Source organism: Dipodomys merriami, unplaced genomic scaffold (genome assembly GCF_024711535.1).
Source record: "Dipodomys merriami isolate MVZ:Mamm:240054 unplaced genomic scaffold, mDipMer1.0.p SCAF_13, whole genome shotgun sequence".
Taxonomy (NCBI): Eukaryota; Metazoa; Chordata; class Mammalia; order Rodentia; family Heteromyidae; genus Dipodomys; species Dipodomys merriami.
Window position 1 is genome coordinate 40,569,795 of NW_027202604.1, and position 18,520 is coordinate 40,588,314.

At 56.9% G+C, this 18,520-nt stretch overlaps 1 protein-coding gene across 1 annotated transcript in view; it reads left to right on the forward strand.

The window, feature by feature from the left end:
- Nucleotides 1-18,520, forward strand: part of LOC138824851 (IQ motif and SEC7 domain-containing protein 1) — a 216,901-nt gene that overhangs the window by 57,086 nt on the left and 141,295 nt on the right. The window contains exon 2 of the mRNA XM_070019228.1: nt 16,815-16,844. Within this exon, the coding sequence (XP_069875329.1) occupies nt 16,815-16,844 (30 nt within the window). The remainder of the gene's footprint in view (nt 1-16,814; nt 16,845-18,520) is intronic.

Genomic DNA, 18,520 nt, shown 5'->3' on the forward strand with positions numbered 1-18,520 from the left:
GATCACAGCGCTGTGCAAGAAGCCAGTCGGGAGTACTCTCATGAGAACTAACCAGGGTCTGTACAATTATCTGGGCAGAGTCCAGTGACCTAGATACTGTCACTAGGTGATGCTTTTCAAGGTCCCACCACCTCACAACATCAACACACTAGGGGCCGGACTTTTAGTAGGCACAGGCTTGAGGGTAAACTGCATTGGAACCACGGTGGATGATGGATGGATGGATGGATGGATGGATGGATGGATGGATGGATGGATGGATGGATGGATGGATGGATGGCTGGCTAGCTGGCTGGCTGGGTGGGTGGATGGATGGATGGATGGGTAGATGGATGGATAGATGGATGGGTGGATAGATGGGTAGGTGGATGGATGGGTGGGTGTCTGGATGGATGGATGGATAGATGGATGGATAGCTGGATGGATGATGGCTGGGTGGATGGATGGATGGATGGGTGTCTGGACGGGTGGACAGCTGGCTGGATGGTGACAGTGTCTGTTCATTAAAGCAAGACTTGGTAGTGATTGCAGTTGGTTGGAGTGTGGATTGGAATAATACTTCTTTGAAGGCCCTCTGAAATAATCTCTCCCACAGTCCCCATTTGTCCTAGTAGACGATATTTGGATGTTACAGAGCTACTAAAAAGCCATTGTACTTATGGCTACAAATGTCCTTCCAGCCAGAAGGTGTGAGCTCTCTCAAAGAGAACACACCTCTACAGCAAGTGTGTGTGTGTACGTGTGTGTGGTATGTATCATGTGTTGTATGTGTGCTTGTGGTGTGTGGGATGTATGTGGGGGTGTTGCATGTGTACTGGTGTGAGTGGTGTGGGGTGGAGTGTGTATGTAAGGTGTGGTGCGTTGGTGTGGACGTGTGGTGTTGTAGGGTGTTGCTGCATGCTCTGCACCGTGTGCAGTATAGGTGGTGAGGTTCATGGGTGTGTCTGTGGGCGTGTGCCAGCCTGACTGGCTGGCTTTGGCACATGAGTGGCAGATGGCTGTGGGTGGGGCTCTGTGGGCAGGAGGTGGGACCCCATGTGTAGTGCACCTCGGGAAAGGAGTCCTGTGGCATCTTCAGGGTCCAGAGCCCCTGGAGCCGCAGGGCATCGCGGTCCAAGCTGTTTTTGTGTTGGGAAACAGGAACAGAAAGAAAGCAGGTGGGGGTTCTGGGGGGCTGGGCTGGTGACCACCGGCCGTGGTGACCGCCTCAGCGGCTGTCGGGGGCGGGATGCACAGTCCTCGCAGGCCTGCGCTAGGCCCTGGCTACCCCCCACGGAGAGATGTGTGGACACACCCACTGGGTGACCTCTGGGAGGAAGCCGGTGTGTGGTGTGTGCTTCTGGAAGCGATTTGGCACAGCTCTGCTTTCTGAGTCACACCAGCCGGTGCCTGGGTCCCCATCCTCCCCCGGTGTACCCTGGGAAGGGCTCGGTCCCCTCTTCCTGGAAGCCTCCTCCCTGACCCCCATTCTCTCTGTCCAAGGCTGCAAGGCGCCTCCTTCCAGGCCCAGACCCTTCTGTGACATCAGCTGACTCCTCGTCCTTATCCCTTTTTTTTGTCCCTTGTCCCACCAAATCTCTGTCTGCCAGTAGGCAGCGCGTGGCTGTCCAAAGCATGAATGATGAACACGCTATTTTTATGTAAATGTGTTTTTATTATCCGAACGAGACAACATTGCAGCAAAACTAGGAAAGAGGCTAGAAAATGGCCCATCAGCGTTCTCAAGGCACAGCTGCGTGCACGGTGGGGCACTCCTGCTGGCCCGGCTTTGGGCAGGAAGCAGAAACTGTGGGTCTTGCTTTTCTCCAGAGCAGGCCGCCCTCACCCCTGCTCCCCGGCCAGCGCTGCCGCAGCCCCCCTGCCTCTGTGGAGGATGCTGTGGTGGAGGATGGGCCCCGAGGCTGGCCTCACATAGCAACTAGACACAGCCAGCAGGTGTGAGAGCCAGCGCCAAGGCCCACGAGCCATGTCAGCACGATGCCCAGCAGAGCCACGTCATCCAGGGCCAGGCTTTGTGAGATTCCTTTCTCACGCCCGACCGAGCACCTTCTTGCTGCCTTGGTGGCCCTGTCCTTGGGCTGGATTTCCCCCAGGAAAGACCTTGGCTTACAAAGGTTCCCGGTCCGCTGGGGAAAGCCTGCTCGTGCACACCGTCCTTCTCGTCCTGCTCCTGTAGTTGGTCACCACGTGGCATGCTCTTCCTCACAAAGCAGGCTTTGCGTGGTGGAGAGGCCCAGTGTCGGCTGTGGTCAGTGTCCTGGGTGCGTTTAGGCTGGCTTGGGCTGGACGTGGGTGTTTGGTAGGCTAGAGGATGAAATACGTTGCCAATTTTGGATGGGTTTACGGAGACGTGACCCGAGGGAAGGCAAGGAGTCTGTAATTACTGCCCATCTCCTCTCGATGAGCTGCGAGACGGAGCCCCAGGGGCGCAGCCCCAGTCTTGGAATGGCTGTTTAAATGTTTTATGTTTGCAAGGAAGCAGGGCTTACGCTCTGGGTGTGGGGCGGGGGAGCCCACAAATGGGCCTTGAGAAGCAGGAGAAGCAGCGAGCAAATGAACTTTTCATGTCTGGATGAGCTTGCTGACCACAAGACTAAATTGCAAAGGTCCTCTGTGGGGAAGGGAGCGGAAATTGGCAGAATTAAAGGAAACAGACAAGTTGCTTGGCCGTCGGGGCCGTGGCCCGAGCTCAAGAGCCTCTGCGTGATTCTCCCCTGGACGCACGTGACCATCTCCATCATCTCAGACTGCACAGCAGCGGCCGGGCCGCAGGGCGGAGCCCCCCTCCCTGCAGAGTGGTCTGAGGCAACGTCCTGTGTGGGCTGCACCCACGCCTGTGACCTTGGGCAGGTCCCTGAGCTTCCCTCCGACTGACTGGAGTCTTGCTCTCCAACCTCACAGCCAGCTTCGTGCCACGAAGCTGGGGTGAGGAGGGTTGCGCAGCTGATGCCCGGTGCCCCCTCGTGGGCATCGGCTGGGAGAGGGGTAGTGGACAGAGGTCCCTAGCAGCCTTGAGGCTGAGAGTAGGCTAGTGGTGCTGGGGGAGCTGGGCGGAGGGCGTGTGGTGCTGCAGGGACGGGACCCAGGCTTCCGGGCACAGAGGACCAGCAGGCTCGGCCGGGAGGGCAGGGGGAATCTCTCCTCTGGGCATGGAAGTTCTCCAGACCTTAGTGACTTTAAACAATACTATTCCTTGGGCATCATCTGTCACAGTCCCTTGGGCCAGGACTACTGGTCCCACCCCATCAAGGCCACCATCCAGAAGACGCAAGGGTCAGGATCATCTGAAGGCTTTGTCACCTAACTGTTTTTCTTGATGTGACATCTTGAGGCCTAGCAAGACTCTGGGCTAGACTCCTTTGCCCCATGGGTTCTTCATATGTTCTCAGCTTTCTTAGTATGGTGGATGGGTTCTAAGGGGCGTGTCTGTACATGGGAGACCAGCAGGGAGATGAGAGAGAAAAGGCACAAGCACCATATAGGAGCTGTGCTTTCCTTTGGAAAAAAAAAAACAACAACACAATAAACCCCAAACACCTCCACTTAAAAAGGGGCCTTCATTTTAGAGGTCAATGTAGATACACATTCAGTAAGAAATAACACAGAAACTGATTGGGCATGGAGGTACACACCTGCAATCCCAGACACTCAGGAGGCAGAGACAGGAGGATTACAGCTTGAGACCAGCCTGGGCAAAATTAGTGTGAAAACAAGAGCCGACGGACTGGGGCTTGGCTTACGTGGCCAAGAACTTGCTCAAGCCTGTGCAGTTTCTGAAGTTCTTGGCACTGGTAGTGGAGACTTAGGGCAGTGGATTGGTTTTGATGCTCCCTCACTTTGGCCGCCAGAATTTATGGATATTCGATCTCTTGTATAAGTAGCGTATGATTGGCATAGAACCTTCCTTTAGCCTCACTCAGACTTTAAATCCCAGATGGCTTAGAATGCCTAATGCCATGTGTATGCTATGTGAGTGGTTGTTGTACTTCTGTGTTGGGAATAAGGATAAGAAATGGTGGTCTGTGCATGTGTGGTACAGACATAACCTTTCTGAATTTTCCTGAATCAGCGGTCTGCATCCTGAGGTTAACACTAGGTTTTGTTGTTTTGGTGGCTGCCGTAGGTGTGCGGTAGTACCTCCTTGTGGTTTTACGTTGTGTTTCTGGAATGGCCAGCAATGCTATCTTTGCCTTCTGTCTGTTAGAAGGTATTGATTTATGTCTTTTGCTTGTTTCCTAAATGAACTCTTCATTTTGGTACTGTTGAATTTTTAACACTCTTTATAGACGCTAGTCGCTACTTCTTTGTCAGATCCGTGGTTTTCAAATATTTCTCCAGTCCATGCCTTGTTTTTCATAGCATTTTTCATGAAGAACTGTGGGCTTAATTTTTTTTTTAAAGCCACTGTATACAACTTTAGAAAACTACGAAGGAAACCTGGACCTAACGCTAGGTGGAGAGTTCTTAGGCACCCTAAGAGGTGGAGCTGTGATCTGAACATGAGGGGAGCCCCACCGGGGGGTCTGCATGGCAAACGGGGGCCCCCAAAGCCGTCCCTGGCCATCTCAGAGTCTCTAGGAGTTTCTTCTCTCTCTAAGGACTCAGAATGACAGCTGACAAGCCAGCATGAGGACTCGGGCTCTGCTGAGCCACGGTGAAGCTGCCATTCTGGAGGCGAAGGGGCGGTGGGTGAATTGTTTGGGGCATGAAAGCGCCAGTCTTCTGGGGTGAGGAGCTGTGGTACATTCACTTTCCTTGACGTCTGATTGCTTTGTGCTCTCCCTCGGGACCTGCAGGACTCTGAGTGGCCCGGGAGGCCTGTGTGCACCTCGCCTGCTGTGTTCCCGTGGAACCACCTCTGCCCTGCAGACATACTGACTAGCTGCTCCCCAGACACAACACACTGTTCCTGCCTTAGCTCATTCTGTTCCTTAGTCCTGGGGACTCTTCCTTCTCCCTCTAGAAAACGTCTGCTTGTCCTGTCCAGGATCGCCTGGGTGCCACTTCCCCCAGGCAGCCCTCGCCCACCTCCAGCTGAAGTAGGCTGTGAATGTCCTTCTCCCTGACTAGTTGCTTTGCCAGGGTTTACAACTGTGGGTTCGGTGTTTCCCCCGAGAGTGAGCCGCTTGTAGAGATCCCACCACTTCTGGCTCACAGCAAGCCCTCCCTGCACATGTGCGGTATGTGTGTATAGGGCAGAGCACTGTTAAAGCATAGTCCTTATTACAAGGGTGGTCACGGTAATTACATTGTTATGGTCTGGGCTCTGGGGTGGCTGGTGGTTTGTTTATCAGCCTCCTGCCTGCCTCCTCCGTGCTGGTTGGGAATGGATGCTGATTATGCACACTTGTGCTTGTGTCTGGGCCAGACTGCTTCACTTTGCTCTGTTTTAATGTCAGATGGAAGTTAGGCTCTGGCTGATTCATTATGGTGACATCCAGAAGCCATAGATTGTCTTCAGAGCAGCTTGTGGCTTGTATCTGCCCCATCCTGGTCATTGTCCACTAGGCACAGCCTCACCACGATGCCATTCCCTGTGCAGGTTCAGTAAGTGCTTAGGACCACAGTGAGAGTTTAGCTATAAACACACACACACACACACACACACACACACACACACACATTTTGGCAAGGATGGCAGGCATGTGCAGTGAGGGAGGGGGATGGGTGTCATAGACGTGGTGGACAGGGGATATGGGCGATCAGAGAACGGAGGCTGTGGAACAGTGGTCAGCCTCTTGTGACTCCTCAGGTGAGCGTGAGGTAGGGGTGGGCCCTGAGGTCAGGGCACAGCTCCCAGGAGGCAGAGGAGGGACTGGGAGGGCAAAGCCAGCATGTGCAGGGCAGGGCAGGATATGAAAGGAGGGAGGAAAGGGCCCAGTGTAGGTCCCACAAAAGCCCCTTGGGTAGAGGTGAAAACCAAGTACAAGTGAATGGATGGATGAGTGAGTGGATGGATGGGTGAGTGGGTGGATGGATGAGTGAGTGAGTGGATGGATGGGTGAGTGGATGGGTGAGTAGGTGGATAGATGAGTGGATGGATGGGTGAGTGAATGGGTGAGTGAGTGGATGGATGGGTAAGTGGATGGATGGGTGAGTGAGTAGGTGGATGGGTGAGTGGATGGATGGGTGAGTGGATGGATAAGTGAGTGGATGGATGAGTGAGTGGATGGATGAGTGAGTGGATGGATGAGTGAGTGGATGGATGGATGGGTGAGTGGATGGATGGGTGAGTGGATGGATAAGTGAGTGGATGGATGAGTGAGTGGATGGATGAGTGGATGGGTAAGTGGATGGATGGATGAGTGAGTGGATGGATGAGTAGGTGGATAGATGAGTGGATGGATGGGTGAGTGGATGGGTGAGTGGATGGATGAGTGGATGGATGGATGAGTGGATGGGTGAGTGGATGGGTAAGTGGATGGATGGATGAGTGAGTAGATGGATGAGTGGATGGGTGAGTGGATGGATGGATGAGTGGGTGGATGGCTGAGTGGATGGATGAGTGAGTGGATGGATGAGTAGGTGGATAGATGAGTGGATGGATGGGAGAGTGGATGGGTGAGTGGATGGATGGGTGAGTGGATGGGTAAGTGGATGGATGGATGAGTGAGTGGATGGATGAGTAGGTGGATAGATGAGTGGATGGATGGGTGAGTGGATGGATGAGTGGATGGATGGGTGAGTGGATGGGTAAGTGGATGGATGAGTGAGTGGATGGATGAGTGGATGGGTGAGTGGATGGATGAGTGAGTGGATGGGTGAGTGGATGGGTGAGTGGATGGGTAAGTGGATGGATGGATGAGTGGCTGGATGGATGAGTGGATGGATGAGTGAGTGGATGGATGAGTGGATGGGTGGGTAAGTGAGTGGATGGATGAGTAGGTGGCCCTGTGGCCCTGTGTTCAAGGCCAGGATGGTGCTGTGGGACACGGTGGGATGGAGCTTCATGGGATGGAGCTCAGTGGGGGGCCTTGGGTCTCTGGGGCTGTGTCAGATCCTGTGATTCCCAGATCTGATCTCTTCTCTATTTTGCTTCCTGATCATGAGATGCAGTTTTCTCTCACTAAATGCTCCTGCTGTGACATGCTGCCATGCCACAGGACCAAAAAGCAATAGTTCTGTCTGGTCAGACTGGAGTCTCGAAACTGTGAGCCAAAATAATCCTCTCCTCTTTGTAAGTTATTTCAGGTGTTATGTTATAGTGGTAAAAAGCTGACTAACACCATGGGTGAATAGATGGGAGAATGACTAGCTGAGTAGGTCGTAGGTGGATGGATGGATGGATGGGTGGGTGGGTGGATGGGTAGTGGGTAGGAAGATGGGTAAGTGGGTGAGTGAATGAATTGGTGAATGTAAGTGAAGGAACTTGTCCCATGTGCCAACCAGATTCTTCCAGCCTACGTGTTGGAAGGGGTGGTCCAGGGCACTTGGATGTGAGAGGTTTTTATCCCATGCAAATGTGCTCATCACTGATGAAGTAAGTGTCTCTGGAAACTTGGCTCTTCTCCTTGCCTGACCGATGTCTTTCCTCAGTTTGAGGTTTGGGCTTTCCCTGGTCTTGGAGAGACCTCAGGCCAGGTGAGCTTTAATTCCCAACAAAGCCTGTGTTTGACGACAGGTCCAGAGCCCTTTGTTGGTGCTCATGCCACCATGGTGGGGGTCAAGCCTTCGTGTGCATCTGGAGTGACTGGCCATCCACCCCTGCGGGGATCCACCCCAGCGACCCAGGCTGCCCAGCCCGCCCACCTTCCTGGTCAGCCCTTACCTCCGGACTGGCCCCAGCGCGGCGCAGTTAGTTTGGGCACAACTGGTTGTTGGGGCCTCTGGGTGTGGGAGGAGATACCAGCCCAAGCTAGTGATTCTGTTTTTAAAGAAACTGCAAAGTGGGCAAGTCTTGGAAATGCAAAAGAGCCCAATTTTCCAGCTTTTTCCAGTCCTGAATGGTTCCTTCCCAGGTGTTGGGTATTTTAAGCAGCCGTAAACACCATTTTTCTCTCAGGCTTTTCGTCGTTGGTAATGATCATATTTATACCAATTCTGTCACTCTTCCTTCCTTGATCACAATTCATGTCTATGAAAAGATGTCTTCCACACTCAAGCCTTGCGGTATTTATAGTGCCCGCATCCTGAGGCGGCCGTGGTGCGGGACCTGTGGGAGAGGAGCTGGCCGGACCTGCCCTCGGGACGCCGGCATTCCAGTGGGTGACCGATGAGTCACAAGTGAATAGACAGGATGTAATTTCAGGGGTGCTGACTGGGATGAGGGATGGAACCGAGCAGGAGGGGTACAAGGGATGGGTGCCGCGGGGCCTTTAGGATGGGGGCTGCAGCGGCTTTGTTGGGGTGACTCTGATGTAGGGTCGAATCTGGATGAAAGAAAAGGAGATGCAGGAAAGCTGGCCAAGGGGCTGGCGGAGGCTGCGTCAGGAACATGTCTGTGCTGGAAGGGCTCAGCTCTGGGATCCCAGCTGGGGTGGGAAGGGAGACGACACTGAGATTTTTAGGTTTAGGTCTAGTGTTGAGCAAGGCTTTATCCAAGGTTTTCAGCCAGTTCAGCAGGACCTGGCATCTGTCTGTTGTCTGCCTGTCTGATGTCTTGGCAGCATGCTAGGAGCTCTGTGCTCATGTTCCTCGTCTGAGTCCCTAGCAGCTGCAAGATCCCAGGCTCCACCCCAAGAAGGCAAGCGGGGGAAAGACTGGGACCTGCACCTTGGTGCTGGCTGCTGGGCCGGCTTCCCAGGCTCAGGTCAGAGCTGGGCCAGGCCCATCCTTGAAGCGCATGGGGGCCTCCGTCTCCTCGCCGCGCCGCGTGACCTGGCAGGGGCACTGGTGGGTTACATGTCTTCGGCTCCTGGCAGGGGCTGTGCTCTGTAGCAGGGCTCCCCGAGGGTGGAGAAGCTTCGTCACTGGATTCACAGTTCATGAAGGCCACTATTTACAGTCCCGTTTCACGACAAACTGTGTAAGAAAACTCATTCTCCAGACAAGCGGGGAATGTGGGCTGGCGTCTGCCTCGCGGCCGGGTGCACAGGACTGGGCCGCTGGCCGTGCTCGAGCACGTGCTGGCCCAGTGCTGCCCTGGGAATCTTGACTGCCCCACCCCCATGTGAGTTGGAGAGGCAGGAGAGCGGACCCCCTCCCCGTTAGTGCCGATGAGAACTGCAACCTCCCCTTCTAAACTGTGCAGCCAAGGAGTCGACAAGGCCGAAGAGAGTTAGTGTGAAAGCCCTCGCCCATGGTCTTCTCTGAGGGGTGCCTCAAGCAGCCAGGTGCACACCCTGGAGCAGTGCCCCAAGGCAAACATCCCTGGAAAGGGAGCCCAGAGAGCTGGCACGCGGGAGGGTCCTGGCAGAATGCTGGCAGCGCATGCTCCTCGGAGCGTGGAGCTGCTCACGGGTCTCAAGTGCCTCCCAGAAATCCTAATGCTGCCTCTGCTGCCTGGGTCCTCAGACAACTCCTTCTTCCTCTCAGAGCCTCAGCTTCCCCACCTTTCAGCTGTAGTGCCATTCCAGGGGTGATCAGGAGGACCTCCTGAGGAGGTGGCGTTTGGGTCAAGACCTGATGGCTGAGGAAGGAGTTTCTAAGAAGGGAAGTTCTGCTTCCCCGTCCTGTGCACAGAACGTGCTGGCCCAGGCCCAGGCCCAGCTGAGACCGCGGGGTGGGGAGGTGCAGAGAAAGAGCTGCCCTCCAGCTTGGCCTTCCTGGGGGCCAGGTGGGGCACCATCGTAGGAGGGGGAGAGACCCAGAATCGCGGGTTATGCAGCAGCCTGGGTTTGGTGGTGTTGCTGTAAGGTCAGCACTGCTTTTGGCGGCTCTGGGGGCTGTGTGAGCGACCTCAGGGTGAGCGGTCCTGGGAGCAAGGCCTCTGGTCTGGGGCTTGCCTGTCATTAGGTCTGCTGTAGGGTAAAGGGTCATGCCCCCAAGTTCGTGTGTAGACACCCAAGAGTGGGTGCTGGGGCACGGCTGCATGTATGTAGGGAGGACTAGCGAACCTGTGAAAGAAATCCCTCAGAGCAGCAGCCCTGGTGGTCAGGTGAGGACAGGTCAGACGTCCCCTGAGGACCAGCAAGCCACCTCCCACCACTCTGGGTCTGCGCTGCTTTGATCCGGACTCCCTGAGCAGTCGGTTTCTCTTTGATCCGGACTCCCTGCCTCCGAGCTGAGCGGTCTGTTTCTCTTAGGAGCATGCGGCTTACGGCATTGTCAGAGGAGGCAAAGGGACAAAGGCGAGCCGAGAGGGAGTCCAGCTGTGTTCTAAAGATGGGAAGTCAGTCCACCGTTCAGATGGAGGAAGGTCGGAGCTTTTATAGCCATGCTTCAAAACCAGAGCAGGGACTGCGAGAACTTCCTGGCCAGTCCTGCTCTTCTGCAGTTGTATAAAGTGATGTTCAGGAAAGTGGACTTGCCCAAGGTCACACAGAGTGCAGCGAGAGGTGGACTGGGGCCCGGGCTCTGGGCTACTGCCCAGGAGCCCTTCGGCCCGTAGCACACAATGATTCTAATAATAGCTGATTGGGCACTGGTGCCAATCGAGGCTGTTAATACTCATTAATCTCTTCAGCATCCGAGAGTGAAGGTGCAGTTAACAAAACAAGACATGAGGCACAGGGAGGCCGAGTTGCTTGTTGAAGTCACACTGTGCACAGTTCCGGGGGTGCGGGAATGGTTGGGCCGTGCACAGGCACGAGGCAGAGCCCACCCACGGGGTCCTTAGGGTGTGGCAGGGAGCAGGGGCGCACATCCTCCTCCTGGGAAATGGGGACCGGGCTGTCAGGCAAGGCTTACCGAGGAGACTGGAGACGTGCAGGTGAGGGCCTGCGCAGGTGCTGTGAAGAGCCTCGGGCAGGTGGGAGGTGGGCCGTGGCTGGAGTGGGGGGCAGCAGGGAGAGCATGGGTAGGAGGGGGTTCAGGGTGTGGGGTTCTCGGTCAGCTGGGGCAGGGCGGCCGGGGACAGCAGTCTAGACCGCGTATGCACGAGAGCCAGGGTGACATGGCAGCCGAGCAGGCTACAAGGAGACCCAGCCACACCGGAGACAGCGGGGCTGCGGGCTGCAGGGAGGGGGCTTCTGGGGCCCTGGGTGGATCCTGAAGCAGAGCCTCCAGCGCTGACAGGAGGTTGGGGAGACAGAGGAACAGGAAGACCTTAGAAAGGGGGAGCTGCCGGGCAGAGCCGGGAAGTGGGCTGGGGAGGGGGGCTGCAGCCAGGCCCAGGTGCAGAAGCCTCTCCAGGCCCTGAGTGACAGGTTTGGGGAGGCAGACAGTTTCCCCTGTGGCCAGTAGCCTGGGTGGCACCGGTGTGCCGGTGTTGGCTCCGGGCAGCAGTTCCAGCTCCCAGTGGACAGACCGCGGTAGATCTTGCCGGGACCGGAGTCGTCAGCAGCCTGTACCACACTGCTGGCGGCCATGCCGTCGTGCGTCCAGTTCTACGCTCACTCTGGAGCCTGGGACCAGGTTCCCCCGACCCGGGGGCCTGGGCTCCCGGCTCTATGGAAGGTCCCCCTCTACCCTGGGCATGCGCAGAACGCTGGTTCCCACACCCCATCCGCCACCCGCAGAGGAAGGAGCCGGACCCGGGTAGCAGCAGTGGTGTCCTCGGGGACAGCCAGGGAGGCCCGCCTCGCCTCACGGAGCGTGCCGCTGTCCCCGCAGTTTCTAGTCAGTGACACTGGGAGAGCCAATGATCCAGACCGACCCTGGGTGTGGCGTGGGGAAACTGAGGTCAGAGAGGTGGGCTGGCTCGGGGCCCGCCCTCGGCCTCCTGCACAGCCTCCCATGCACAGGTGTAGGGCCCAGGTGTCTCTGACGTGGGAAGCGGGCTGCAAGCCCACCTTTTGGGAGCTCCCAGCCCTTCTGTCCCGAGGGAAGTCATTGCTAAGCCAGTCCCCACCCCTGAGCCGGGTGGCAGGGAAGCCAGGTAGTGCTCAGCCCTGAGGAGAGCAGGAGCTCCCGCGCCAGACCTCAGGGAGGGCCCCAGCCGCCAGGCTGGCGTCTGTCCAGGCGGGTTCTCGGTGGCCAGTGGAGAGTGCGCAGGCCCCGAGGCGGGCTCCCCCACGTGCCCCGGGGGAGTGGCACGCGAAGCGGTCATGGCGTGAAGGAGGACTTGGTTGTTTCAAGGTGACTGGCTGGTCCAGGGCTGAGCCGGAGGTAAATCTCCAAGGCCTGAGCAGCTTTCCAGGTTCTGTCAGCACCAGACAATGATCTACCGATTTCTCAGGATGAGACAAAAACATAACAGCCACAGCTACAACAGAAAACTTCCCACATGCCAGCCATCTGCCTCTCACCGGCCTTTCTAGGAGCTCGAGAGGGCGCTTGTTCCTTCTGGAGGGAGTGAAGTGTGGGAGCTTCCAGGGTGGCAGGCCATGGGCAAAGGAGACCCCCACGGCGTCGCGTGGTGGCCTGGGGTGACAGGCATCTCCCCAGATGCACATGACTTGTCGCGGCCTGCAGCAGGCTGCGTGGCAGGAAGCCCCGGGCCCTACTTCCCAGACATGTGACCTCACACAGGGCCAGTGCCGTGCTGGAGCAGGGTTGTCCTGTGAGAAAGGCAGGAGTCGATGGGCACTCATCACCCAGCATGCACTGCTGCCTCGTGCCGCTCTGAGGAGCCAGCCAGCCCACACCAGCAGTGGTGCTCACCCCCAGCTTTGCACACCCGCTCCCAGGTGGCAGTCATCTTCCAGAGTGTGGCTCTGTATTGTGTCACTTCTCTGCTCAGGAACCTGCCGTGCGGGCGGCTACGGGGCAGCGGGAGAAGGGCGGCCAGGCCTCAGGGGCCTTGTGGGCTGGGGTGGGATTTGGATTTTGTTCTCTGGGCTGAGAGCTCCTGGCTGGATGGCAGGCTTGAAGGCCTTGTGGATGGGGACACTTTCAATCTACATTTAGTGAGCAAGGCCAGCACAAAACGATGCACCTGTGTCACCTCCGCTGTCGCAGAAAGCATGGAGGAACCCGGCCTGCATGTGAACTTGACAAACGCGCTGGCAATCACCTGCAGGTGGTGTGATTACGCATGATTTTCACTTGTTTCTCTTCTGCTTTTCTGTATCTCACCACACAATGCTACGGTACGGACCTGAATTTCTATGAGTCCTAGTACTTGAGTACCCTGCAGCAGGTGGCGGAGGCCCCTCCTGCTGCCTCGAGCCCGGGGGCTTTGTTGCTGGGTGTCAGGCCTTTGATTAGCCCTACAAGGCACCAAGCTTGACTTCCGCACAGCTGGGAGGAACCCGACCGGCACCCGGCCCTCAGTCCATCTGGACGGAAGTCCTCCGCAGCGACCCTCTCAGGCTGGCTGGTGCCTGCCCCAGGTGCAGAGGCCCCCGCAGAGCCCAGTGCCAGGCGTCTGGAGAGTGGAGGTGTCAGGGTTCCTATGCCGAAGTCCAGCAAGGTGCGGAGGAGATGTTCCCGTGGTGAGCCATCACCAGCCTGGTCACGGGAGAGCTCCCGGGGGAAGGCTCGAGCATCTGGCGCGTTTCTATGAGGGCAGCTGCAGGCTCCCTGGCCCAGGAGCCCCGGCTTCCCGTGGGCATGCCTGCCAGCGCCAGTCCTTGGCTGTGCAGGGGAAGCCTGCGTGAGCCGCTGCCCTGCGGCTGGCGCTCTGGGTGGCAGGGCTGGTCTCCCGTTGCTCACTGTGGCGGCCCCTTGGTAGCAGGTAGAGTGTGCTACCTTGTCATCACCCTGTCGGCTCCTTGGGCTCACCTCCCGGTCTGAGCTGGAGCAACGCAAACCGTGGCATCCGAGCCTCCACTCGTGCACAGCAAGCGCACCGGCCTGGCCTTGGAAGTCCTGCTAGAGACGCTTCCCTGCTTCCCTGTGGAACAGCCGGCAGGCGTGAGGGCTGCGTCTGGGACCTCGTGCCTGTGCCCCCAGGTCCGCTCCTGGTTCTCATCCTCATCTGCCGGAAGCAGAGAGCACCATGGTGCTGAACCACTGCTGACTGTCCACGCTGAGCCTAGGGCTTCCTGTCAAGTCATGCATACCACACAAACACATGCTGCACCACACATGCATGTATACACACATGTATACACGTGGGGTCTCATGCCTGCCTACACACACACCTGTTTACACACACAGGCTCACAGGCATATTTCCATGCACACGTATACCTGTGCAGACATGCACATACACCACACATAGACAGTTACACCCATGTCTCCATCAGAGAGATGCGCATACACACGGGTCCACACGCACACCTCATGACTCGATGCACTTGTCAGATGTGAATATGCACATGAGCGTGAACACACATTTATGCTCATGCAGATCCCACCCAGCCTCACGTGTACACAGGCATGCATGTGCCTGTGCATACATAAACACCCATGGAACATTCAAATGCACACACATGCTCATACACACCTTATGCACACATTCATGTCTGTACCAACATGAGAACACAGGCGTTCATGCACACCCCGTGCACACGCTCACATTTGTGTGTGCATATGAGCACACATAGATACCCACATATGCACAGAGGCACCTTCTCCCCTGCCTTCCCAGCCCCCTGCTTCTTGTTCCCACACTGGGTTCCTCCGGCCCCACCAGCAGTATGTCTGCTAGGGTTAGAGGATGCCCTCCGAATGTGCCGCCGTGGCTTAGATGATGGTTTCCTGTATGCAGCTGTGGGGGAGGTGTGAGGCACGTAGCTATAAACTGTCACCGCAGACATGTCCTGGACCTGCTGGGGTCCAGGCCTGTGTGGGGCCCCGGGTGTGGGGCTTGCAGCTGCTCCAGAGGCTGTCCACCCTCTACCGCCCCCCCCGCCCCCCACCAAGCCCTGTGTGCTGCCTCCAAGCAGCCGTCCCGCAGCCCCGGGTCCAGAGATCGCAGCCTCCACTGGGGTAGTGGAAAAGCAGCGGCAGGGGCGTGGCCTCACACTTGCTTTCTCCTTTTTTTAACTTAGAGAATCTTAGTCTCTGTAATCACACCCGTGTGGATAGGCCTTCCATATTCAATTCACTGTGCTTCTCCCTGTACAAATGGGGTTTCTTTCTTCCTTCCTTCCTTTCTTTCTTTCGTTGTGGTTGTGGATCATGGGGCTTGATCTCTGGGCCTGAGCGCTGTCCCTCAGCTCTTTAGCTCAAGGCTATTGCTCTACCACTGGAACCACAGCACCACTTCTGTTTTTTCTGGTGGTTTATTGGAGATAAGAGTTTCACAGACTTTCCTGTCCGGGCTGGCTTTGAACTGTGATCCTCGGATCTCAGCCTCCTGAGTAGCTAGGATGACAGGTGTGAGCCACTGGCGCCTGGCCAAAATTCCAGTAAAGTGCTGAATAGTGAGATTACATTTTGTGCAATTCTTCTCCGACTTCACAAGGACACAGGCTGCCTGTCGTCCAGTATATCCAAATCCAAACCGTGTGCGCCACCCTGGGATTAAAGGCTTATTTATCTCACTATTGTGTTGGCAGTGGCAGCATTGCAGTCCCATAGCCCGGAGGCCCTCATTCACGTTCATAATGGCTTTGCCACACGGGTGCTGATGCTTGGAATTCATGCAGAGGAGAGCTGTACTGTGCGTCCTCTGAGTGCAAAGATTAAAGTTCTTGGCTTCCTAAGTAAGGAAAATGGAAGCTGTTTGCTGAAGTTGCTCTAGGGTAAGGCTGGATCTTCTGTCTGTGCAGTTGTGAAGAAGGGAAAAGAGAAGAGGTGTGAGTTCTGCTCTTGAACCTTGAAAGTGCAAGATTTGCAGCCATAGCACGTTGACGCATGTTCCGTTAAGGTCAAAAAGGCATTAAATTATGAGGTGTGCTAGATTTTTTTGTCTCTATGAAAAATACCGGAGTAAAACGGTTTACAGGGGCACAGGCTCCTTTGGCTCCTGGTTTCCAAGGTTTCTGCCCAGTCCCAGTCGTCCGGCGCTGTTGGCCGTGGGCCGAGGGGGCTGAGCATGGTGGTGCCCGTCAGACAGCTCCTGACAGGCCGCCTTCTCCCACCGCCCCAAGAGCCCATTCCGACTTTGAGGTCATGTGGTTACGCCATTGATGAGGTGCCCCCCCCCCCCCCCCCGCAGACACGCAGAGGTGTCCTTCACTGACCCGGGTACCACTCAGTGCGGTCGCCTCCACATGAGCTCTGGGACGCGCTGTGGTTTCAGGCACCCACCAGCCTCCATAGTCCCCACTTTTCCTCTCTCTGGCCAGTGGGGAGCAGTAGAGGAAGCAGGGCAGGGCCACGGTGGGGAAGCTCTCCCCGTGTGCTGTGCGCGGGTGGTCCCGCCCCGACTCTGCCCTCCGGCTGGAACGGCACTGGAAGGGCCACGTGTAGGACAGCCATCTGACTGTTTCTATTTCCTCCGACTCTCTGGGGCATCCGGGGTGAAATTCCTGTACTTGTGCACTCACAGCCTTTGCTCCTTAAGCCCCAGGATGCCCAAGAAGGCTTCAGCCCCCAGAGTAGTACACAGAGGAGGAGGGTGGCATTGTCGGGCGTGGTACTCTGCAGTCGCTGTGGAAGTTCAAGTGGGCGATGGGCTCTCATTGTCTGCTTCTTGACATTCATCCTTGTCTCCTTTGAAAAGCAGTTGTAATAGATTTCTGGTACTTGAAAGTGGATCTGGTCGTGGGGAAATCCTTTCAAAATGCCAGGCAGGCCTGCAGGGCGCCGTTACTCGTGCATAGCCTCTCAGTCCTTCCTTCCTGAGTCTCATGCTGGGAAACCCAATCGCAAGGCGAAGGTGTCCTGAGCGGGGAGGGGAGGGGGGTGGCTGGGACATCAGGGGTCCCCAGAGCGACTGGCATCCCAGAGTGCCAGCGTGCCAGCGTGCCCGCGTCTCAGCGTTGCTTCTTCTCATTGCAGGTCTGAAGGCGAAGGCTCGAGGAGCATCAGGTACGTGTTTCCCCCTCTGTCTGTGTGTGCATCCTGGGAGCATCCTGTCTGAAACCATGTGCTTTAACCCGCCCGGTGAGTCTCCCTGCCCAGCTCTGCCCTTGTCCACGGCCTCCAGGGCCTTGGTGTGTCCTCCTACGGTGCTCCTGCTGGAGAGCGGGCTCGCCTGCAGGCCTTCCTGGGGCCCAGTGACTTGGGAGGGTACTACCTTGGTGGTGGCTCTTTCTTGTTGAGGGCCATTGGTACCCCACGGGCCTAAGCCCTGATATACTAGGACCAGAAGCTTCCATGTGGGTGTCTTTGAGATGCTTAGTGTGGGCCTGAGACTCCTGTCCCTCCCGTCCCTGTGGGGGAGGGTGGGGCTGGACGTGGTGCCAAGCTTGCATTGGGCCAGTGACTAGGCCGGAGGAGGTAGACGGCTGTGTAGGAGACCTGGGTCTCCTGTCAGTGCCTCGGCTGAGGGGCTGGGGGGCTCGGGGGGACCAGGAAGCCGGCGGTGGGGCCGGGAGGGGAGGGCACGGCAGATGACTTCTGTGTCTCGAGGTGGCGGCTTAAGCTGTTGGTGTATGTCTCCATGACCAGGCTAGGAAAGGCCATGCCTGTCTGGGCTGGGGCTGGGGGACCCCTCAGTTGGGGGCTCTGCCAGGCAGCCTGCAGAGGGAGAGGCAGACCCGAAGGATTCAGCATATCAGACGGAGTCTGGATGGAGGAGGCTCAGCTTTGTGCTGGGGCAGCCGGCAGGCCAGGCAGGCAGGACCCAAGAAGATAGCCAGTCTGAGTCTGAGTGAGGGGCCGCAGCTCGCTCTTCTGAGCCCTCAAGGGCCCAGCAGAGGTCCATGGGAAAGGGGAAAGCAAAGGGGACCCAAAACGCCTGCTTGCAGGGGTGATGGCACCAGCTGGGGGCAAATGTCACAACACACGGGCTGGCGGCATTAGGAGCTGTCATGAGCGGAGTGGGGAAACGTCCCAGGCAGTGGGACTGGCCAGGAGGGGCCGTCTGGACTCCCTGGGACAGGCTGATGGGGCAAAGCACCTGGGGCACGAGCCACATCTTAGTGTGCAGCCCTGAAGGGCCGGGGAAAGAAGCCCTTGGTGTGTCATGGGAGAGAACCCCAAAACCACCGCCGAGAAGCAAGCTGGTCAGGAGCACGCATGCCTCGTGCTTCTTGTTGGTTAGAAAGAACAGGTGTAAGACTTACGTTCTTATGAAAGAACAGTGGAAGGAGATGTGGGGAGCAATGCAAACAACTCCTTCTGCAGATGGAGCAGGGCCTGGCGGTGTGCCTAGTAACATGCCTGCGGGATTTGAACTGTGTTCTCTATCACCTGCTCAACCCACTGAAAATAAAGCACTCTCCCAGCACCCATTCCAGTGGGTGCCCAGCGGTGGTGCGCGTCTGGCCCTTGGGTTTGCGTCTAGTGTCGGCATAGGGGTTCCCCCATCCTGAGGGGGTGTATGCCACACACTCGGGAAGAGCATGGGCCCTCATATCCCAGCTCCCCCATGCCTGACCCTCTGATCCCCTGTGGGATCCCAGCAGGGCTCAACTGCCCTGCTCACGAAGTCTTCCAGGATGGCAGTGTCATAAGCCAGCCGGCTGGGCCTTCTGCTCTACCCAGACAGAAACCGTGGGTGTGTGAGATGCTCCTCCAGTTGTTCAGGGCCATTGGCAGAT